General features: G+C 39.7%; 1 protein-coding gene across 2 annotated transcripts in view; it reads left to right on the top strand.

Annotated features, from left to right (window-relative positions):
- Positions 1-20,000, top strand: part of STK26 (serine/threonine kinase 26) — a 32,139-nt gene extending 12,139 nt beyond the window's left edge. Inside the window, exons 3-12 of one of the 2 annotated variants that reach the window (XM_054213648.1) lie at positions 3,909-4,139; positions 11,107-11,163; positions 12,839-12,947; positions 13,047-13,183; positions 14,940-15,125; positions 15,800-15,948; positions 16,630-16,723; positions 17,194-17,256; positions 17,346-17,482; positions 18,046-20,000. In XM_054213648.1, the coding sequence (XP_054069623.1) occupies positions 3,909-4,139; positions 11,107-11,163; positions 12,839-12,947; positions 13,047-13,183; positions 14,940-15,125; positions 15,800-15,948; positions 16,630-16,723; positions 17,194-17,256; positions 17,346-17,482; positions 18,046-18,070 (1,188 nt within the window). In that variant the 3' untranslated portion in view covers positions 18,071-20,000. Of the gene's footprint in view, positions 1-3,908; positions 4,140-11,106; positions 11,164-12,838; positions 12,948-13,025; positions 13,184-14,939; positions 15,126-15,799; positions 15,949-16,629; positions 16,724-17,193; positions 17,257-17,345; positions 17,483-18,045 lie in introns of both variants that reach the window. The other variant, XM_054213646.1, reaches the window with a different exon arrangement.
- The last annotated feature ends 4,286 nt before the right edge of the window (positions 20,001-24,286 follow it).

The following is a 24,286-nucleotide window of genomic DNA, read 5'->3' as shown; positions in this document are numbered from 1 at the left end:
TGTGACTCTGTACGTGCGCGTATGTATGTGTATAACCACAGACAGCAATGGCCCAGGGCTGGAGAGGAAGGGAGACTTTAGTGAACTCTAGTGCGGGCTGTATAGCAGTGCTGGGCTGGTGACACGGGGCTTCCCTAAGCTATGCGGAGGGCTTGTATTGTCACGCTGGTGCTGGGGCTGTTACTCCTGCTGGCGAGGTTGGAGTTGGCATGCGAATTTGACTCTGCTTGTCATACTCTCTGCTGCTTTTGTCTGGGGAAACAGGCTTAGGGAGGGAAATCTTTCTGATTTGTCCACTTAAAGGTATTATCTTCGGAGAGGTGATGATGGAATCCATACGCTGACTATTGTATTGTTACCATCTGCTGCCAAACAGACGTGACTCCCCATAGAAACCAGTATTTATTTTTCAAAGGCCAACAATTATTCATGCAGGCAACTTTCAAAGCTTTGAAACCTTTTTCCTGTTCAGTGAAAGATCTGTGAAAGAACAGGGAATAACAATTGGTTGTTTTGCGCAGGAGTGTTAATAGTGTGAGAAATCTTAATTTTTACCCTCGTAGAAGCTTAGCTGGCAGTTGTACTGCAAAAATGTTTTGGTATACGTTGGGGGTGTGTATACACACATATGCGCTTTTCTTTATATAAAATATATTTCTGTTCTTTTCTATACCAGGAGAAGGAGGATAGGCATTACTGGATTATATAAATTTACCTTTGTTTAAAAAGTAGTCTTTTAAAGTTTTTTTTTGTTTGGTTTGTTTTGTTTTTTAATTAGTTGTAAAAAACATTCCTGTAGAGCAATAGTCTGAAAGACAAGGAAATTAAGAAAGGTGAAAGCAGATCTGTTTCAAAACGCAGTCTTTGTTCTGACGCCATGTTTTAAGTTATGTAGCGTTCTAAGTTTGAAGCCTTTCCAAAGGACATTATCTCAATATTCATCATAGTTGGTCAGAAATATTTGCCCTTATCCTGGAGTGCCCTGCAGTCCCTTGTCAGCCTTGGTGAATAGCCGGAGCTGTAAAGCTGACTTTGCTTGGTGTGAGAGGATTTTCTCGGAATAGAAAGATGTGACTCTTTCGTCTCGTAGTCCCACACAGTTTGTTCTCCTTCACTGCCCCTGCGTACCACCTCTCCCTCCCAGGGATGTACAGGCTGTTCTGCAGTGCCCCATCTCACCCGTATAATGGTATTAGTAGTTGTTGGAAGTTAAAATAGCCTTTAAAGCCGTGACTCACAAGATGTAGCTTGGGGGAGAGAGTTTGGAGGTCTGGCTGGTTTTGCTGATGGCCGTTAAGTGGGTGTACTACCGGGTTGAGTGATGCGCAGCTTCACAGGGGAGCCCAGAGCAGTTTTCTCCTTAAGGTTTTTCCCCAAGCAAAACCCAAGCGTTGCCCTTTCAGTTCATGAAATATTTGCAAAGGGTTGGATTAGCTGACTATGTCTGTGACTAAATTGCTTTTCCATTTATCTGTCTGGAAGTGTTTAACAGGTTTCAGCTCAAATAAACAGGTAGTTGAATACAGGTTATTAGGTAGTATGAATGATTCCTGGAATCCCGGGTGTGTCTCAAGATGAAGGTTGTTTTTGTGAAGATGAGTATTTTAGGGTTAATGAGAAGTTTTGCCAATCCTCTCTAACTCTGTTGTTTCTTGGGAGTGTGTGCCTTTGTTTAGCGTAAATGTAGAACTATCGCTTAATTATTCCTTGTTGCAACTAAACTGTAGTTTAGGAACACATTAGATTGCTATCTAAGCGCGATTTGGCAGCTTAACTAGCAGCAGGGAAAGACTTGGTGGCAGTTGCTGCTGCTGTTGTAAAACCTGTCCCTACAATAAATTTTGAAACACATCTGAAGACAGATTTTAAATTTAGATTTCTTTTATTAAAAAATGTTTAAAATATTTTTTGGTCTTGATGGCAGGAGTATATGGCAATATGGCTATCTTGGGGCAGTTTGAAGATTTGCTGTTTGTTTCTTTTTTCTTTTTAATTTTTTTGTCTAACTAAAAGCTTTATGACCTAGAATAATTTTCTTTCCCAGTATAATAATATTGGTTGTCCCAGAGTTCAGATGAAAATAGTATTCATCCTGTTTTTTCTCATTTGCTTTAATTATGTGTTTGTTCATCTTTTAAGTCTTTCACTGGATCTATCAACAGAAGAAAATACAATTTTTTTTTTCGCTTAATTACGTCTCTGAAGGTGGTGTGTGGTTTTTGTTTCTGTTTTGTCTTTAATGAAGCAGAGTAGCAACAAGCTCACTGTAGACAGAGGGGAAATTCATCATTCTTCTTGCTTTAATGTGCTGCTTGGGAACAGCAGTGTGTCTTGTGTATTTGGAAAAACTAAAAATCCACAGATCAGCATGAATCTGCCATGCTACTTCATGTTCCCTCTTGTGATAGCACAAATGACAGCATGGTTTCTATGAGCAGTGAACTGATTCTGCTGAAAATAAACCTGACAAGTCATATGGTTAACTCTTACCTAAATCTGTTTCCTGATTCATCTCACCATATTGTGGAACAAATTCTGGTTCTCGTAGAAGGGAAGAAGCGACAGTAAGGGCTCGGTAAGGAAATGAGGCTGTCCATTTTGGACTAGGTTAAAGTAGTATTTTTTTTTTCCCCCAGTAAAGAAGTATTCTGGAATTTCATGTTGACACTTCAATATTTTGGTATCTAGCATAATCTATGCCTTGGGTTGAATGTCTGCTTTTTCCAAAACTGTCACTTCTTTTGCTGGTTCTGGGGTTTGGGGTGTGAGAAAGATCTAAAACAAAGCATCTCTTTCATATTTTCAAATGTTGCTATTGAATCAGAGGGCTTTTTTTGGCAGATGTTTCTTGATCAAAGATTGGTTTGTGCAATGAGTTGCCCAGTTCTGATAGCAGTAATGTGTTTCATTCTGATGCTCTGCAAAGCGTGGGCTGTTCTCTTAGCACGTCTGTCTTGCTCCTTAAAAACACTTTCCTGTAAACTTTCTTAGTATGGTCTGAAGTTTTGCGTTCTTAAACTGTGGAGCAAGTCATCCTTATCTTTCAGAAATCACTGCTGTGGCTTTTGGATGTGTAAGGTTCTCCAAGCAGCCATGTGGCCTGCTTTGTCTTGAAGGGAAAATGAGAATTTGCTACCTTTTCGTTTCTGTTGTGACTACTTGAATGGAGCTGAGAAATTTGAAATATTTGTATAATAATCAGTCTGCTGATCCTAAGAGCAGTTGATCAGCAGAGATTCCAAGCCAGTTGTCCTCAGCAGTGCTGTGCTGCTAAGGCATGCTTGCTTGGGTGATACCAGCCAGTTCTGATCGGTACCCCAGTCTCAGTGCTCTGCTACAGCCTTTTTATTCCGTCTTCGAATGTCTGTCAGTCCTTTTTGCTCTGCTTTCCGTCAGCACTTTTAGCTGCCCTGAAAGATGCCTTATCTCACCAGATCTCAGACGTGCAGTCCTCTCACAAGGAGCTCCACGCTCTCTGACTTGACAGGGTGCTTTGTCTGCCCAAGGCTGTTGGGCAGGAAGGCCGCCCAGGCTTTTCTGCCTGGGTGATGGTATTCGTGCTTCTGTGCCAGTAATTGCATTCCCCCGTCTTCTGAATTACTGCACAGATAGGATTAGTATTAAAAACAGCTCTATTCTTTCACGTTTAAGGGTTGTCACGTGGGGAAGTGAAATGAGGTTTGTACCTGACTCCCTCCCTGGTGCGGTTCGTTTACCTTTGACATAATTGCATAATGTACATTCTGTAACTAATAGCTGAATTAGAAGTTAGCGTGCAGGAAATAAATTTCTGATGCGAGCCTTCTAGTGATGATAAATCTGGATGATGTACTTCTTGGGAAGTAATGACGGCTAATAAATTGGAAGTAAATTAAGTAACGTGTGTATTTTTTTTTTTTTTTTCCTAGAACCATAGAGCAGACCCAGAAGAACTATTTACAAAACTGGAACGCATTGGGAAAGGCTCCTTTGGTGAAGTCTTTAAAGGAATTGATAATCGGACACAACAAGTGGTTGCTATAAAAATCATAGATCTTGAGGAAGCAGAAGATGAAATAGAAGATATACAGCAAGAGATAACTGTTTTAAGCCAGTGTGATAGTCCTTATGTAACAAAATACTACGGATCATATTTAAAGGTAATGTATAATATTGCTCTAAGATTTGCTAGCATCCAGTTGTGTGGAATGCAGCTAGGAGAAAATTCTAAAATTGAGGAAGAGTTGTCATGACAACATGACCTTTTTTTAGCGGGTTTTTGGTTTTCCTTGAATGGAGCTTTTCACTTTGTTTTGCTCCTTTTGCCGCTTTGCTCTTTGAGGCTGAAATTTTGCACAAAATGGCTAGAGAATGAACAGAGTTGATAGAGGATTCCTGTTGCTATTGCTATTGCTTTTGGATCTTGGTTTTCTGTCTTCCCTCCACCATCCCAGCACAGTTTTGTGGCCTTTCTGGGGAAGAAAAAAATACCTTCATAGCTATAGAAACAAAAACCTTTCTTTGATATGGAAAGAAGCCCTGCACTGTGTAGAGATGTGTTGGTAATTATGCGGCACGGTAGGGCTGAGACAAAGTAAAACTGACATCAGCAGAGTTGTGTAACCGCTGTGTGAAATGTTATCTAAGGCATAATTTAAAAACAAACAAACAAAAATGAAAACTTAAAGAAATCCAAAATGTTGAGTAAGTCTTTTTAACTTGCAAAACTATCCAGGTATAATCACCTTAAATATTGCTTAAATGATCTGCAGGGCATACGTTTTCAGATGGTTTAAAAAAAAAAAAAAAACAACCATCAAACTAAAACCATTTAATAAAAGCTAAAGTATTAACCATAGTTAGAGATATCTTAAATGTCTGGGGTTTTTTGTTTGCGTGTGTCTGTTTGCGTTTTTTTTGGGGGGGGGGGGTTTGTTTGTTTTTGGTTGGTTTGCTTGGGTTTGGGTTTTCGTGGGTTTTTGTTGGTTTGTTTTATGGAGTTTTTTTCTTCCCCTGTCATTTCTGGCTCCTTAAGGTACAGTGTGTTTTTTGGCATTATTCTAAAGACAGATCTCTGAGAGAGGTTCCTGTGTCACGCTTTCTCTTTTAGTGATAGTGTAGAAATATTTGCAGTATTTGTTTAATAGCGTTCCTTGTAGATTTGCGGATTTTCCTCTTTAAATTGCCAAAGTATTCCATTTTTAATATTTGAATGCTAAGTGGGTAACTTAATTTTCTGTAGTCCAAATACTAAATTCTCATTTTGACCAAAGTAAGACAGCTGTGTTGGCTTGCTGTTTACTTAGTTGCTCAGTATTCTTTGGGTTCTTCTCCCTGAAGTGAAAATACAAGTTGTCACTGATGTCCCATCTTTCCTTCTCTTTACTGGGCTCAATCAGTGAGATTTTCGTTTTGTTTGTTATTAGGTGATAGAGGTCTGGGGTGCAGTAGAATTTACTTTTGCACATCATAGTGTATTAGAACAAGCTGGTTCTTCTCAAGATGACTCTGAATTCAGCTAGCAGTGTTCCCCGGGAGCAGTGCACAAATGGTACTGCAGATCCAGACTTCTTTACAGTCTTTTTTACAGTCCTTTATTTTCTGAGGTGAGCTAAGTCCTAAATATTACCCTCCTGGGTATCTGTCACTTCAAGTTTGTGTTGTAAAAGCCCAGTTGTTTGCCCTGAAGTATGAGCAGGTCAAGGTAAATCTTGGAAAAGCGTTTTTGCTTGGAAAAGCGCTCTTGGTAAAGTTCAGAATTAACCAGTGATTTCAGCAGCTGGAAATGGGGAAATGAAACCACTCTTTGGTGAGTGTTTTGGTTTTTTTTTTTTTGTTTGTTTGTTCGGGCTTCTTTTTGAGGGGTGGTGAGTGGAAAAAGCTTTATAAGTCATCGATTGAATAGGGAAAGAAAACAGTCTTTGAAGGTAGGTATGGAAAGCAAAAAGGGTGTTGCAAATCTGCGTAAGTACCTGTGCATCTCAGCAGATTGGCTTGGTATGCAAGTCTTTCCCTTTCTATTCCTTTTCTTAGATACATAAATATAGTTATTCTGTCAGTGATATAAAACTTTAAACTTCTGGTTAGGTTTTTCTTACTTTTTAAAAATCCTGGCAAATACAGGATCATGTTATTGCTGCAGTATTTTCTTCCCCACTGAGTTCTTTCCATGTCTATTCTACATGGATAAATTCTGAAAGATTAATGCTGATCTTCTGTTTACTTTTCACACTTCCAATGTGTTTGGGGAAGGAAAATCTATGTGTAGAGCTTGGGGAGGTGTTTGTGGAATTTTGGTTACTTTCCATTCCTTTCAGAAATTCCTCTTTAAGAAAATAAAACAAAAGAAAACCCTAAAAAGTGGTTCACAGGAATGTTTTTCATCCCAGACTAGCATGACAGGTAATTCTGCTGCTTGCTGTTCCCCAAGTAAAGGAATAAAAATGTCCACAAATAAATGAACACTTTTAGTTCTGTAATTAAAAATAAATAAATAAAAGGACTGTTTAAGTAGAACCGTGGCTCTGAATTTTTCTTAGGCTAGATTTATCCTTGGTTACTAATATGAGATCTTTCAGCTTGAGATTCCTCAGGGGAAAGAGTGTATTAGCTTTGTTAAATGTGCAAAGAATCTTTTATGCTGCATTTTCATTTCAGTAATAACAGCTATTTTAAAAGCTGCATCTGTCTACTTTGGTTTTTTTTTTTTTACTTAATTGCTATAGCTTTTAACTTTTTATTAGCTGTTACTCTGAGAATGGCTGTCAGCCTACGTTTTTAGCCATGTAGTATGTCATTCATGATTTAATTTCTCTACTGTAGATATCTCTTGGAAACACATAACTTTATAATTAACGGTTAAAGACCATTGAGGCTAAATTCTGAAAATTAAGACAACTTATTTCTTACAAAGCAAAATCCTAGGCTGCAGAGATTAACAGCAGTTTGCTGTGGATATGACTGGTACGTAGATCACGCTCAAATTGGTCCCATAGGTTTGTTGGTGAATACTTAGTTTTGTGTATAAAGATCACTGAAAGTATTGTAGAAATACCTTTTAAGGTAGTGGTTAAAAAGAGCATAAACATACAGTAAATAGGAGGTATTTCAAAATTGAAGAGAGTTTTTGGTTTTTTTTTCCTTTTCATCTTTATTTACAGGAAAACAAAGCAGTTGAGCCAGTCTGCCCTTTTTCAGATCATGCTTATGGAATAGAAATAGTTTACTAAAAGATATTAATCATATATGTAGCTTTCCCTGAAGCTCTAGGAATGGCATTAGAAATGTTTTTGAGTTTTGCACTGTTTAAATCAAAGAAACTTAGTATTTTCCTGACTATACCAAAGCAAACCTTCAGTGCAAAGGCATTCAGGTTGCCTACAGCACTTACTGATATTTCTTAGCTGAATAATCTAGATCTGGTGTAAATCTTTAAATTTGGTAGTGTCCACTTTGAAGCAACTGCAGCTGAGACAACGTGTTGGCTTCAGGCTTTTCCTGCGTGCCTCAGTTCATCCAGCTGAACTGTAGCGGAACATCTTCTGTCGTTACTTGGGTTTTTAATCAATTTTAAGTAAGCTTTGACTAAGCAGATCATTCTTGTCATCAATTAATAGTCAGTTTCAGGTTTCCCTCTGGTAAGATAGCGTATTTGATAATTAAAAGTTGTTATGACTAAACCACAAAGTAAGAGATGTTAACTGTGAGTGTTTTCTAACTGCAAGCATTTCAGATGAGATATTTTATTTTTGTACGGTCCGTTCTACGTGTCCTGCAGCTTTAGAGTTTCCTTGCGCTTCAGGATGCAAAGCCAGCCTTGTGTCTGACAGCGATGGAGTGGCCAGGTCTCTGGGAGCCTGGGGCTTCCCAGCTACAGGCTGGAAGGCTCTTCCAGGCTCTTCCAGATGCACCTGCTGCTGAAAGGGGGAAGGGAAGAGTGTCTTCATCTCAATTACTTGATTTACTAATTTTTAACTTAGTCAGCTCAGCTGATGCCGTGTAAGATACTCTTAGTTCTGCAGCCTAGCTGCTCGTTAGCTACAGCTTGTAAATCTGACTTTTAAGTGCAATTTTTAAAATATGGGCAGTCCCTTAATAGTTTTACCTAGCGTTGCAATGTCATTTGTCTGTTACCAGATATTTTACCCTTTACGAAAACCTTATCATTGGTAGAGATGGCAAGGTCTACCTTCTTGAGATTCTTGGGATAAAGCTGATGCCAAGTTTCAGTTATTGTGACAGAAAAAGCTGCAAAACTCCCCTATCTTTGTAATTTGTGGAGATTGAATAGCATTTCCCATTGAATTAATTTTAGAGCTTAGGTATTAGTAGGTTTTTTTCTGAAATTTTCATTGAGTATCTAGCATGATCAGTAGTGTTTTCTAAACGTACTGGTGGGTGATGTACAAACATACATAAGTCAAAGAATGCACCATAATAAATGCAGTTATGTACGGTGGTAAAATGTTTTACCTTTACATCATGTCTTTCACAAATGCATGTAGAATTGTACAAGCTTAGAGTTGTGTTAATGAAACTCTTGTAACTGCAAGATAACTAAAATCCTGATGTAGATGTCTGCCGATGTTTGTGGTAGGTCAGGATCTAAATTTGTCTCATCGTCCCATATTGCACTTTGATTGCAATTAACATCACACCTCAATAAATAAAACATCGGCTGCGTAGGGGACCCTTGAAAGCGATAGTACGTAGCAACACAGCGGTGCGAGGTACACTAGATAGCTAAAATGAGTGTTTTCTGCAAACCTAATGGCTTGTCAAAAAGTATTATTACTTTATCGGTTCAGGCAAGAGAAAGATTAAAGGTATTAAAAGTTACTGTGGTTCTGGCATGTTTTGGTTATGCAAATTTGTGAAGCTTGATAAAATACTTGAGCTGTACTTTCCATCTGATCCCACGTCTTCTCTTGATGACCGAAATTTCATGATTATTTTCCCTGTTTTGTGCTGTCTAGCCAAGGGGCTGAAATACCTATCCTTGTGACTGTTACAGACACGTGGGCTTTCTCTGTTCTTTTGCAATTAAAGCAAGCCTGAAGTTATTCTCAGTTTTTCAGATTTGATTATGGAGATCTCCTAGAGTAGCATCCAGAGACTTCCATTAAAGTTGTGCAGTACTTTGTGCAGCAAAGCGTTGAGACAATCTAAAGATACTCTTTGTTCTACACTGTCTATTTATACTTGATTGACCTAAAATAGCTAGGAAAAAGGTTGTTCATGCTTGGCTAGAAAATATCCACACCCGGTTGCAGTGGATAGTAGCGATTTCTTTGAGACATTATTTCAGAAACACAGGACTTACTCATTTTCACCTGGTACTGTTTTCAAGTAATAGTCAAATCCTCCAAACACGTCTGGTAACCACAATGTTTGCCTTAAACTGCAGTTCCTTGCAGGTCTTGTCAGCTGACAAAGTTGAGCTTTATAAAAACTGCTGGAATTAGCCAGCCCTTCCCTGCTGATCTCATAATATTGGAATAGACTCTCATAAATGGTGTGTTTTTTAAATTCAGTGTAAACCTAATAGAGCACACTTTGTTAAGATAATTGGACGTGCTTCTTTTAGAAACTGCACCTTTATTTGCTTGTTGAGTTTTCTTTAGATTTCTGTCACCACTCAGGCAACAGGGTCGGAAAGCATACAATGTAGAATGCAAAAGTCTTTAAAAAGTAGTTGTGCCCTAAGTTTGTGCTCTGTTACAAGGAACTAGCACTAGTAAGTATTTGCTGGAGAGTTTAACAGCTTGCGTGGTACATCGCCAGGTCTGGTTCAGTTGAGTATTTTTAATAACTAGGTTTTGTTTTAAATAAAGAATTGTTTTTATTCATAGAATTTCTTAGAGTAGTAGCCCATAGATTAATATTTGGGTTTCTTCCGATATGTGAGGGGACTCTGGCAAGAAATAGCAGAAGGTCCCAGTTTTGAAACATACACTCTATACATGTAATACCAAATTTTTCCAGTTTTGTTTATGTGAACCAGCCACCTTTTGCAGGTATGTCCAAGGGCGAAGTCAGCATCTAGAAATCAATGTTAGAAGCATTTGTCAGTTCTAGTATTCTAGTAGTTGAGACATCTCCACTAAGCACAGAAACTCCCGTACTCCCAGGGGTTGAGATTCAAATAGCACATGGTGAAGGAATACATGCACTGTCCAATAGTACTACAAATAATTAAAAAAAAATTCTTAAGGCAGGTTCCTTAAGTCATACATTTCATTGAATTCTGTTGTTCTTATCTTTGGCTGTTTAATGGCTGATTTTGAACCTCTGATGTGAAAACTTTGGAAACCTGAGCGTCTCTAGGGTTCCAGGTCTGGCGGTGCTGTTTCTCCTGGCTGGCGGTTGTAGTGCTTGGAATCGGAGCAGCCCCTGCGGTAGCGGGCATGTCTGGTGGCAGGGTAGGCGTCCTTGGGTATGGGCATGTTCAAGGGCTGTCAGTTTTCACTTTTTGCTGGATTTGGCAGCTTAAGTTGGAGCTTGTGGATGTGTCAGATACACACTTGCACGTAGGTGAAGAGGCACCTGGCGGCTTTAAATTCCTCTTGTCTTTGAAGTGTGTTCATGCTCACTTTCGCTCAAAAGCAATTTTAAGTTCTGAGTATTTTCCTCGGATGAGAGGTGTGCTGATGTTACAAGAAAGTTTCCTAGTAAAATTTTAATGCTTCTGTATCACAAATGGCTGGAATTAATAATTGTCATGCAAAGGCAATCTTTTGTAAGAACTACAATCTTACAGTAAAACACCTAGTTTAAATTTAAACCACCACCAAATCACTTTCTTCTTTTAAGTTCCATTCCTTTAGGTGGAATCATTTTAGATACCAGTTAGTGGAAAATTATTAGTGGTGGTGGGGTTTTTTTGTTGCTTTTTTAAAATACAGAAGTCAAACTTTAATTGGTATTTAGACATCTTGCACAGGAGCTGCGTGATCATTCTACAAGAAGTAATTACATGTGACTTGGTGATTAATGGGGCTCAATGTTTGCGTTCTCCTGACAGTATGCTGGTAGTCTATAGAAATAGATGTTTGTTGGTGGTGGTTTGGTTTGTTTGTTTTGTTTTTATGGCAGACTTGGACTTCTAACCCCTGCCTTCCTTTACAGGGCACAAAACTATGGATAATAATGGAATACTTGGGTGGAGGGTCAGCTTTGGATCTTGTAAGTATATGATTTTTTTGCATTATAAATACTAGTGAACCTTATTTCCTTGTGCTTTCGTATCTCTTTATAAAACCTAGTCTGTGGAGGCGGCTGATGTTGCATCACTGCTGCATTGTAATGCTCCAAAAAGGTGTGAATTTGCATGGTAGTTCTGTTATATTGAGTTGATGTAGATTTTTTTTTTTTTTCCCCTGTTTGTCTCTAAGCATTAGAAGCATCCATTTGTTTTCAGTCAAATTTAAGGCAATTTTTTTTTCATTAGTACAAGGAGAAGTACCATTCTTGCCATACGTGGTGGGTTTTTTGGGTCATCTGTCTCACATGCTGTGTCCCTCCCCCACAAGTGGAATATTCATTACACTTGAATAAAAAAATGTTTCCTTTGGGATTGGGTCTCACGAATGAATGAAGTGTGTGCCCACAGAGTACAGTTAGTTTTAACTGGTTAAAAGGTGTCAGGTTTTCCATTTTCAGGTATTTTCAGTTAAGCATGAAAGTGCCTTTTATTTAAGGTAGTGTAGCATTCATGAAGGATGTAGCTTAGAGAGCACAAGAGCACAGTCCACTGTATGTGGATGTGGTTTCCCCATCCTTTCAGTGCAGCTCTGCCTCAGCTGTAAAGCTTAGACCCACCCTTTCCTGTAAGATAATATAACTCAGTCTTTGTTTGTGTGATTCTGAAGGAAAAATATCATGGCTTCGGTGTTAAAGAACAGTGTTAATTACGTATTTGCTAACAGTGGTCCTGTCTGCAAGAGTTGAAGTGTGTGCTTAACTTCATAAATCTTTTTAGACATTATGAAATTACATCACATCAACACAGCTATGGAGATGCAAAAACATAGTAATTATGTGTAGTAGTTTGTAGCTCTGGAACTTAGTCGTTTTGAGAAAGGGCTGTTAGATGCTTACTGTTTAACACTTTGGAGTAGTTGATAGTCCTCTGTGGAACGTCAGAAATAATGAAAGAGCTTTCACCAGTGACAACTGAAACCACTGAACCTCTAGAGGAATAACACTACGTTTTGCTTCAGTTTGCCATACCATAATTTTGTGGTGTTCTCTGTTTGTGTTGTGTTGTTGTTAATTTTTTTTTTAAATATCAGAATCACCCACCTTAATTGCTTCTGTTCTGTTTACATAGCTTTCCAATGTGTAGAGTTTACACTTGTTCCATACTAGCATTTTTATAGTAGCGCATTATGTTCTTGACGCAAAAGCAAATATGGAATCAAAAATGCTGTAACAGGAAAAAAAATGCATCATTAAATTTAAAAATGCCAGTCAATAGACTAATTTGTTTTGAAATAAACTGAGTTGCTTAATTCACTTAATCTAAAATGGAAAATTCAGTCTGCTGTGGTTGCTGTCTATAGGAAGCTGTAACTTTGTGGAAAGCTAGTTCTAGCTTTTCACGTGCGTTGCATGCTGAGAACAGTGCATACTTCAAATAACAGCATTTTCAGTGTAGTATCAGTAGATATGTGAAGGTGATCCTTCCAATGGCACCTGTTTCGGACAGAATGGTTGATATACTTCATTGACTATTTCATGAATTCTGTTAGTTCTTTGCTTTAAAAAAAGCTTTCAAGTTTAAGATTTAATGCAATCGGTAACAAGGCAAAAATTAGATGCAAGACTAAAATTCTTTTAATGTGTCTTTTCTCTTAAGCTGCGTGCTGGCCCATTTGATGAGTTCCAGATTGCTACCATGCTAAAGGAAATCTTGAAAGGTCTTGACTACCTACACTCAGAGAAGAAAATTCACAGGGATATAAAAGGTGCGTAATATCTTAAATGTTGCTTTGTTAAAGCCTTTAAAATCATAATCTAATTTAGATATTGTTTCCCCTTGGCAGCTGCCAATGTCTTGTTATCAGAGCAAGGTGATGTTAAGCTCGCTGATTTTGGAGTTGCTGGGCAGCTGACAGACACGCAAATTAAGAGGAATACCTTTGTTGGAACTCCATTTTGGATGGCTCCTGAAGTTATTCAGCAGTCAGCATACGATTCAAAAGTAAGTATGAGAGTAGAATACCTTTTCTTCGTATCTGCAGCTCCAACAGAAATTACTTTGGTTTTTATGTTTTTTAGCTCTATCAGTATGGAGGAAAAAAGTAGATGTCAAATTACAAGGTTTCAAATAATCAAATAAAAATTACAATTAGATTGTTTTTATACAATAGTTCCATGTCGCTGTACTCGCGTGCAAGACCTGTGTAAACTCACCACGTAAACTGATGCTTTCATGTTACAGATATTTCAGAGAAACTCCCTGGATGCTGGGTTGGTTAGTTGGTTTCTTTTTAATTTCACCTCAGTATTTTGCATTTAATTCAAACAGTAATAAAGCTCTCACAAATAGAATGCCACCAGAACTTACCAGCTTATTTAAAGCCAAAATGATGCTGAAATTTTACTGTCTTCTCAGATTTTTATAAGCACCTATGGATATCGTTTCTTTCGTGGTATTTCTGGGCACCTGCACGATGCTGAAGATTTTAGCATGGGTGACTGATCTTGAGAAGGAAAAATAGTGCATCCTTCAGAATGGGTAGCTGTGATAGCATTATGGTACCATCTACATTTCTTCGTCATGGGAGCTGTTGATGGATGACCAGTTGCAAAGGAGAGTTTCCCTATGCGAACTAGTAGTAGGAAAGCAGACCTGCTCCATGCTGTTCTGAGGGTTGGGAACTGCTGCCAGAAGTGACGATAAGGAGGGAACATTTCCCTCTTCTTCCATGTGTATACCCGCAAGACAACCTAGAGCATGTAGTTAGTGAAATGGCAGTGTACTTTGGTGCTGGCATTGGACTTTCCACAGTCTGTAGATGCAACCTTAAATAGGAGGAAGAAATCTAAAAATCTTGGTATATGCAAAGTAATACTTCCATACCGTTTTTTCTTAAACAGTAAACATGATGTGCACATAAAGAAAAGACTGTTGAATATCTGAGTTACATTCACACCCCAGGAGACTTTCCCAGGATCATTCAGACTTGAAGGAATTTCTGTACATGTCACTGGGGTCATCAGTTAAAACTGAGTTTTAATTTTCATGTTTTGGGTTTCAGTGGCGCAACTGTAACGTGCTCCCTAGGGCATCTTGGAAAAGCACCCTACCCGGTTTTAAAAATGTGTGTCGTCCAGTCAAAGGGAGAATAATTCCTCTTCTGCTTGCCCTGTTTGTAAATCAGCTGTCCCACCCCTTCCTTTACATTCTCCCAGCAACCTAATCTTTTGCCTTCCATATCTCCTCAATATGTTGCAAGAGCAATGCCTCCCCCTTTTCTTTCTATGCCAAAATGCTGGTGGGAAAGCATAGAAGATGCAAGCCTTGTTCTTTTAGAGTGAGGTGTGAAACAAGGTTGGATACCTCAGTGCATCTACGCTTTACAAAGTAACACGAGCATGCAGTTTTGCCATGGAAACAAAATCTGAATTAGATACAGGAAATTCGTGGCAGTTTGTAGTTCATTATATGGAAAAAAAAATCAAAGGAAAATTTAATATTTCTGAAGCTTTTTCCAAAAGCATGTGTATTTAGGTGCACATTTAAGTTGCTGAGAGTGTTGGAACAGTGACAGCATGCATCTCTGTCATTAAAGGCTGTCAGCCAGGTCTTCGGAAATTATAGCCTTCAACAAATCTTTGTGCATTAACTGCTTGGACCATTATGTAGACGTGGTATATGTGAAGAATTCAGTTGTTCAATACCTAGTCACAATAGTGCTTCATTTTGTACTAAAAGTAGCTTTTCGCTTCCTCAGGCTGACATCTGGTCATTGGGAATCACTGCTATTGAACTAGCCAAAGGGGAGCCTCCCAACTCTGATATGCATCCGATGAGAGTCCTGTTCCTCATTCCAAAAAACAATCCTCCGACTTTATTAGGAGAATTCAGTAAACCTTTTAAAGAGTTCATTGATGCATGTCTGAATAAGGACCCAACATTTGTGAGTAGAGATATATATATATATATATGTATGTATGTATGTGTGTGTGTGTGTCTGTGTGTATAGAGATGTTTTGGTTTTGTTTTCTGCTCTCTCATGCTTGTGAAGTATTTTGTTGATGTAGCGCATCATAGTTGATTGAAATGATTTTTGAGGCTATACTTTCCACTGTAAGTAGTAGTGGTGCTTTTTAATAGCTGTGTCTCCGTCCTAGTCTCTTTTGTTTAAAATACTGGAAGGTGGAGGGAGAATGCTGAAAGAAACGAGGGTGGCAGAGGCAGCTTCCTCAATGCACTCAAATGCAGGATATTGTCAGAAGAGAAGCTTTAACAGAGACGAGGCTCTTAAATCTTTTTCTCCAGCAGAACTTTTGCTGTCTGTATGAATTCTGCTTAGAAGGAAATGTTGCATTGGAGAATTTTGATTAGTCATTTTCCTGGGTGTGTACCTTCTAGTGTAGAAGGATAAGCAGTATAGTGTGTGTTTGTGACTTGGTCATATTTTTAGAGTGCTTGTAAATGTGGATTACTGGCTTTTCTGACTTCCTGTTTCACTAATTTCCGGATACTATATGAGTTAGCTCTAGAAGTCAGTTGTCTTACTAAATCTCCCCTATTAACATTTAAAATCATGAAATGTTGGCATAACATTAAATATTTAAGTGTTTCTTACAGCGCCCTACTGCAAAAGAACTTCTGAAGCACAAATTCATTATGAAAAATGCCAAGAAGACTTCCTATCTGACAGAACTGATTGATAGGTTTAAGAGATGGAAAGCAGAGGGACATAGTAGTGATGAAAGTGATTCCGATGGTTCCGATTCGTAAGTTTATTTTCAGTTTAGTCTCTTTTGGGCCTTTTTTTAAATTATGTTACTAAAGTAGGTTTTTTGCAGTTTCTCTGTGTAATTAAGTTCTCTTGTGTATATCTGCCTTTGTTCCTTATGTTTTTCGTTGGCTTCTTTCAAGAAGACCCCTTGTATGAACCTAAAGACTAATGCAAAAGTCAAGCTATGTGCTCATTATTTCGTTAAGCTTTCTCTGAACTCAGTTGCAGTTCTGTTTAAGTGCTGTGTGTTTCCTAGTCTAGGGCTAGTGGTTTTACCAAAAGCAATGACTCACAATTAGAAATATTGCAGAGCAAGGTTGAGGTGTATGAAGAAGTTTGCACAATGCCTGTGGAACAACATACGTTCTGTAAGTCTCTTGCTTTTCTGGATATCAGATAACTGTTTTAAATGGGACGCCATGGGAGAAGGTAGGCTTTCTGGGTAGATAACATCTTCTCTTTGCTTTGATGATATTTTGATTTATTCAGCCTCTGAAGTTGTTTGTTGTGTTTTGGTTTTTTTTAAAGTTCAGTTAATGCTTCAATACACGTTTTTCTTCTTATTTTAAGGAATACAGGACTAATCCATATAGATTTATTATGTATTAGGGTTACCTGCACTCACTTAGCGTTATGTTGTGGCTGGTATTATGTACATCGTATCCTTTTTCTTCAGGGAGTCCAGTAACAAAGAAAATAACTCTCATCCTGAGTGGAGCTTTACTACAGTTCGAAAGAAGCCAGATGCAAAGAAGCTGCAGAATGGGACAGTAAGTACAGTCTGAGGAGTTCTTCTTTCTAAGTGCTGGTGTTGAAACCAAGTTAAGGAAGATAGTGATAAAACTTAGTAAACATTCACTTATAAGAACTGACTATCTTTTTGTAGTTCAAGAGATGATGCTTGTTAGTGACGTTTCTTATGCCCGTGTCAGCCTTAAATGCAAAAGATACCGCATGCTAATAGATTGGTATCTGTTCATAGGGATGTGAATTTTAAAGACCATATAATATTAGAGAGGAAAAACGGAACTGTTTTTCTGGTGATATATGACGTTTTCAGATGTGCGATCAGGCATCTGTTCCCACATCACGTAACGTTTGTTGATGCACTGTGCCTTCATTGGTTTTACAAGTGCTTTGTTGAGTTTAACTGAACTTCCAAAATCACTGTGCTATATTAAATGCAACCTAGACGTCATACAGGAATATGCTAATGTCATCCTTATTTGTTAATTTTTAGGATCAGGATCTTGTTAAAACCCTGAGTTGTTTAACTATGATAATCACGCCTGTGTTTGCTGAGGTAAGTCTTGACTTAAAAACTTCTTTGAAAGCATTACCCAAGCGGCTGATAAGTTTTTTAAGTTCTATCTATTTTGGTTTGCTACTCAGCTCAAACAGCAGGACACAAATAATGCTAGCAGAAAGAAAGCAATTGAGGAACTTGAGAAAAGCATCAATATGGCAGAAGCAACATGTCCAGGGATCACAGATAAGATGGTGAAGAAACTTATGGAGAAATTTCAGAAGTAAGTTAAGGAATTTTTTTTGTATGCATTGTTAAAAAAAAAACAACAAAAAAAACACAAAAGCCTTCTTTTAAAAGAAAAGAATTAAGTTAAGTACTTACGCCCAGGAAAGGTTAGTTGACAGTGAACTTTCTATGTTGGGGAAATTTGAGTAGTTTAGTGGTAAGTGAAAGATCTGCTGTGTCCTGGGCTTTAAACTTTTATCTTCGGTAGTTATACATAACACTTCTGTTTGAGACTGAAACTACTAGTAGCCATTACTGTATCTGTTTGCTCTTGTAGTGCTCCCGTTTTACTGTAGTTGTTATACCTTGCTTCCTTTAATTTAGCCTGCAGTTTTGTTATAAGCATGTTTATAGCAAGTAAGAGAGCAGGAGAATCTTTAACTTATCTTTTTAGCAGATGCTTTCTTGAGACTGTCATTTTGGGTGGCTTTTTCCTGTAATCTGTTGAGATGAAGGCATATGCTGGTTCAGTGATGCAAAGGTAGTTCTGTGCTGTTTGCCAAGCTGAAACAATACAGTTAACAAAGCTCTTGATTGCGCTTTTTTTTTAATCTGTAGATTTTCTGTTAATGACTCATCCTAAGAAACTTCACGTAATTGACTGCTGTTTCGTATGGACCCAGTGAAACCCACCAAAACTACTTCAAGCTTGGCAGTGCTTAGCTCATGAGCTCCTTGTGCCTTTTGGATCTTTGCAACATATTGATGGTGATTGAGGATTTGAAAGAACCTACTCGACTATTTTGTGGCAGTGCACATGGTTTTATATTTTCAGGAAATTATTTTGTAAAGAACAACTTTTAATATTGTAGTTTCACCCGTTTAATCTGATAAATGTTGAGGTGCAGTTTTGCTTTTAGAAATAACCATTACTTTAGTTACTATAAAGTGCAAGTACAGTATGTTTTGATGCTATTTTGTTCCTGTACATGGGGATGTACAGGTCTTTTGTATTCATGAGTTAAACTTTTGTAAATCACTAACAAGCTTCAGAGAAAATAGCTTTTTCACAAGCGTATTCGAAACACGTAATGTAGTGGCAAGGGTATTGCTGTAGCACCTGCTTCAACCAGCATATAGTTATCATGCCCTGAAAAATAAACCTGCAACAGTATCTATTATAATTCTAAATTGGTACAGTATTTTAGGCAGCTCTATGATTAAATATATTTGAGAGCAATATGTCAATAGTTTGCAGGTGATATGTAGCAACAGGTGTATCCTGATGTACAGTATATGTATTACCTTTTAGAACAGGTTCTGAAGTAGTAATTCAATTTTATATCATCATGGTAGGAAGATTTAAAGCAATACAGTTGAGGGGGTGGGGCTTTTGGCAATAATGGACAAAACCTGAAGTCCAGTTTAACTTAATTTAATTTTTTTTCCTCTGAGTATACATGCCTGGGTGGAAGGGAGCCAGAGAAGCCGAGCGTCACATGATACATACCTCACAAGCAGGTATAAGCGTAACACCAGCGTTCTGTGTGGTGGTGTTGTTTCTCCTGTAAGATATTTATACACGTTTTTGTTCTTAAGTACATTAAATACAGTACATCAACATAATTTGTTTATAATTTTCTGAAAGTGTATTTTAAATATGTATTTACCAGTTAATATGCAAATAACTGAGTTATAGATATTCTTTCACAAAAAGGTAGTACTGTGCAGTACGGAGTGATTTTTTTCTTTTTTTTTTTTTTTCATAAAAAGTAGGTAAGACTATAAAGTTGCTTTCAGTTATATATTTATGGTACTGCTAGATGGGTAATCTCTTCCGTTGGTTTTTTTTTTTTTTCCCCTTTTTCAACCCAGTATGTATATTATGCTGAAGTTTTGAACTGGGATTGTTTTTCAGTACTTAGCTGTGGAACTGTTGGTGTAAATTTATTTTTTATAAAGGCTGGGTGTGTTTATTTTATGGTTCAGACCTGCACATTTTGTTTTTGCACAAAAGTCATTTTAAAGAATCTGAAATATATCTGCCAAATATTGAAAAAGTAATGGTGTGCAAGTAAATACTGCATTTTTAGTCAAATGTTGCCATTACATCGTTTTTATATAAAGGACACTTGCGAGAGATGGTGGTTAGATATGCCAAGGACAATTATTTTCAATGGTGCCTACACTGTAAAAAAAAAAAAAAAAAAAAAAAAAAAAAAAATTTTAATTCCTTGTTTTAATTTTAAAAAAAAAAGTTTCTGTTTAAAACTTTCATCTGCTATATAACTGAAATCCGATTAGAATTTATATCTGAGAAAAAAGTCTGGAAATAGTTTTTGAAAACAATAATGTTATGGATTAAATAAATATTTTTATAAATGTAAAAGCAGCAAAAGTTGTAAATACAGTTGATCTGAAGCTTTACAAAATAACTGCATCACAGAAACAAATTGTAGTGCTCCTCTAGCTTCTGTAGTCGTTAGTCTTGTAAATCTGTTTATAGATGAAGCTTATTTCAATGTTTTGGGGGGTTTTAAATGGTTTAAAAATAAATATTTAAGTTCTGTAAACTTTCCTGAGCTTGTTCTGTTGTGCGTTTCATTATGCATTTTAGTCGATGTGCGGGGGTGTGGATATACCTCTCACAAACTCGTGTTCTAGTTCAAGAAGGTGTTCCTCGCACAGAGTTGTGTGGTTGCTTTGAAAAAGGCTTGGGTCCCCCCCGCTGTTCTTGTCCAGAGGACACCTGGCAGCTGCTACGCCGCAGGGAACTCTGGAGGCAGACAGAGCAGCCCCGGGGGTTGGTTTGGTTCCGTGCCTAAAGAGGAGTCTCCGGGATCCGTGTGCTCAGATGAACGTGCGGCCCATGACAACGTGGGGGAGATGTCAGAAGACTCTGGCTTCGTTGTGAGCTCGGCGCTGTGGAGTGAAGGTACAAAAAGGCTGGTGCCACCCTTACCTTGTCTTTCACTTCAGCAGTCTTGACCCAAATCTCTTTTAAAAAGAGCTCCACACAGATTTCTCAGAATTCAAAACATGTTTTTGCTTCCACGTCACTTCCCTTAAAGTGTTCTTTGTATGAGGAGAGCCAGGGGAGAGGTGATGGGAGTTCCTCCTGAATTTTGTAACTGGGCTCTCTACCCTGTTGTTACAGGGTCTTTGATCTATGCAACTCCATGAGCAGCTCTGAGTAGGCAGGGTTAGTGAATTACTTGGGAGTTGTCCTTTTGTGATAAGACTGTAACAAGTTGCTGAACTATGGTGCCTCTTCTTTTCCTGTGAAATGGGTGGGATGTGCCCCTACCTCATAGCACAGTGTGGGGAAGAACTCATCCGCGGGTGTGTAATACAGCCTCCATCTCTTCAAGTCCCTTTGAGAGGTTTTGTTTGGGTTTTTTTTGTACTGCATATGGCATCTTATGTCTCTGTGCATCATAAGACTGTGAAGAATGGATGTCTGTATTACTGGTTTCCAGAGAACCGTTGTCTTTTTCCCCACCGTACGTTAGTTATTGATGAACTGTGTAACTTAATCAGCGGTATTCTGTTGCCAGCCGATAGCTAATGGAAAGATATATCAAAATATTCATGCGGGAACCATCTTCTTGCTTGTCTGGTTTGCTAGGCTTCCCACTGTAGGCTGGGAAGTATTGCTATTGCAGTAGTCTTATCAAAGTAGTTTGAATCGCAGAGCAGAGAAATGTGCTTGTTCTTGGGAAGGCGAGTCCTTTATCGATGTAACCGTCCTTGAGACCCTCTGACCACTCTCCTGCGCCTCTGTACAGTGAGCACGTGGTATCGGAACCACCTGGTCTTGCCTTCCGTGGAATGGCTGTAGCTGAGTAGGAAAGTATGTAGGCGCTTAATGTGTTTGCACAAAGTTTAGCAGTTGTTAAAGGTCTGATTTTTATCACACTGCTTTATGACTTGACACTGGAATAAAATTATTTTCCTCTTTGCAAAGTTTTAGTGGTATGTATGTTGGCTTGCCTTTTTTCACATTTTTTTGTAATAAATGAAGTAACACTTAATACGGCGATGAGGTAGATAACACGGAAAACTGTCTTCGTGCTTCTCCAAACTGAAGTTCTTTGCATACTGTGTCCATTTTGCTGCTTTTTATATCCTGTGCCTAAAAAGTTGCTGCGCATGGTGCAGCTGAATTTCAAGATTAGCTTCATCTCTAATGGATAGATTTTATACGAACGCCAGTTACTTCAGTCCGAATGCATTGAGGAGCTTAATGGTTTTACGCTGTAATGTTGCTATACCTCCCCCCTCCCCTGCCCCCCCCTTAATAGTCCTTACCCGTGTAAGAGCTATAAAAGTTTACGCTTTCCAGGTACTGCTGATACCTCTCACTGTCAACAGGCCAAATCCTTCCACATCCTCTCCATTCTCGTTTTCTTCCCTAGTGAAATACAATCACTTAAATAGATGTTCTTGCCCCTTTCTGGTGAATAGGGCTGAGCAGGGACCACGGGGAAGGGCTTACTCGAGGGTTATTTCGGCTGTCCCTTGACACACAAGACACTGCTTACTGGGATTGTTCCTTTATTTTAGCCAGTCCCAAGAAAGCTCATTTAGGCAATGAATTTATCTTGAAGATGTCTATTTTGGCCATGAGCTGCTTTGTTCCTCTGCTGTTGCCCATCGTGAGGGCTATGCTATGGCAGAGCACGTGCACTGTGCCCCGGTGCTCTCTGCTCAATGGAAAAATCCCAAATTAGTTCCCAACCCTTGTTTCTCCCTCTCGGTACTGGTTTCCTAGCAGCGTCCTGAGTGCCAGAGCTGAAGCTCCTGGAGATGGGGGCGGCGTGGATGGATGTTGATCCCTCTCCGTGGGGACGCTGTGGCTCTTCTGGGACATGCTGAAGGCAAACCTGACTTGGGCCAGCCTTTACCCGTGTCTCTACCTGCTTTCGGGAGCAAGGTTGTAGGTTTGCCTGTCCCCTCAAGCTATAACCCTTTACGGACGTTTTCCACAGGCTGTGAGTGCACTCTGTTCGCTCTGTTTGAAACACTGCTGCTTTTTTTTTTTTTTTCCCCGCTACCAAATCGTGCCTGTAGACCGTCAGACTTAAACGCTGTATTGAGTGGTGGTTCTTGCTCTTTCCAAGGTGCAGAGCTTTGGGAAAGGGAAGAAACAACCCTCTACGACCAGAAAGTTTATACTCTCTTTAATAGAAACGTGTGCCGGAGCAGCACATGGAGCCCCTGTGGTTCACAGCTTCTTCAGCACAGGGTAACCAGGAGCAAAAGCAAACCCTACCGCGCGCTCTCTTCTTGATCCAACGCATTTCTTTGGGCAACCAGCCAAGAATGTGGCTGTTTCCAGCAGCATTCGGGGCTCTCAGCGAGGCTCCCCGGTGGCTGTGGAGGCTCAGGGGGAGCAGCGGGGAGAGGGGAGTGGGCCTGGAGGGAGCCTAGGGGCCATGTGGCGCTGGGCAGGGGGGCAGGGACGCCTGCAGGGCTGGGGGCGCGGATGTGGCAGGGCACAGGGAGGAAACCAAAACTCGGGCGTGAGCAACTAATTTTTATTGTCCACCTTCCAAAACAAGAGACAAGTGACGTGCGGGGTGAGCAGTACCCATAGGCCCAGCTATTTTTACCTATTTTCTGTCTTCTAACCTGTTTTCTGTCTCTGTCCCAGCTTCTTTATTTCTGAAATCTGTTCTAGCAGGTCACAGTGGTTTCTCAACCATGGATTTAGTGGGTTGCCGCTCTTCTTACAGTCACATCCTACAGAATGTTACAGGGTTGTTCTTACAGAAAAGTAACGAGATCCTCCCCTAAAATCTTACAGAGGTGTCACCATTCTCCAGTCTTTTGAGTATATTTTGTGTAGTTTTAGGGTAATAATAAGTTTTTGTAATAAAAATACTTTCAAGAAGTATCTTTATGCCTTTTCTTTTCCAGGGATCAATGGATAAATTGGGAATCCCCCTCCTGCCGCCCCACTGATGGTGAGCAGTCCCATCTCCTCCTCCTTTACAGCCAGAAACAACCCTGGTAAAAATAACATTGCGCTTGTGCGGCAGAGGAGGGTTTGAAAGCACCATGGTTACAGCAGACTGCCTCACGCCAAGGGTGAGCACCAGCTGCCTGTTTCTTTCCTCCCCCCGTCCTGAGCTCTTTCCCCCGTGCTCCTCCACTGGGGCCTGATCTGGGGGAGCGGAGGACCCCTCACAGGTCTTTCTCCCCCTGCCTTCAAGCGGGGCACTGAGGCGCCAGGGCTGTGGAGGTGCTGCCAGAAAAAGGCAGTCAATGGGCCTAAGAGAAGCGGGGCTTTGCGATATCATTCATTAACCTCCTTTCCACAGCTTGCTGTGGGATGCTGCTAAATGGTTTACAAGCACAGCTGGGATGCTTCTTGGGGAAGGCTAATGCTCTAAACCGTCCAGGGAGAAGGCGGAGGGGTTTGCTTCCTCCATGACTCCAAGCATTGCAAGGAGCACCCCAACATGTGCCCCTGTCCTCTGGGGCCAGGCGCTCCCTGCAGTGTGGGTGGGAGGAGAGGCAGGATGGAGGAGATGGGCTCTGTGCTGGGGCATTGGCAGTGTCCAATGGAGGGGGTCAGCTCCTGGAGCAGCCTACCCTGGACATTCTGTTCCTCTCCGAACAGGCCTCAAACACCCTTCCCACCAGTGTGCTTCCCTGCCGCTGTAAAAAACACGTTTAAATTCTTCTGTGAGATGTCTCTTTTCTTTTTCTCCCTACCCCCTCAATGAAGACTGGCGGCTGAGCTCCAAGCATGGGGAGGACACAAGGTCTTTGCAGGGCTTTTAGGAGAGCCCTGGCCCTTCTGGCTGGAGTGGAACCCCCGTGTGTCGTGGCAGAGACACACCAGCTTCCA

This window comes from Rissa tridactyla, chromosome 9 (genome assembly GCF_028500815.1).
Source record: "Rissa tridactyla isolate bRisTri1 chromosome 9, bRisTri1.patW.cur.20221130, whole genome shotgun sequence".
Lineage (NCBI taxonomy): Eukaryota > Metazoa > Chordata > Aves > Charadriiformes > Laridae > Rissa > Rissa tridactyla.
Note: the sequence above shows the minus strand (reverse complement) of the source record. Positions and strands in the feature narration are given on the sequence as shown.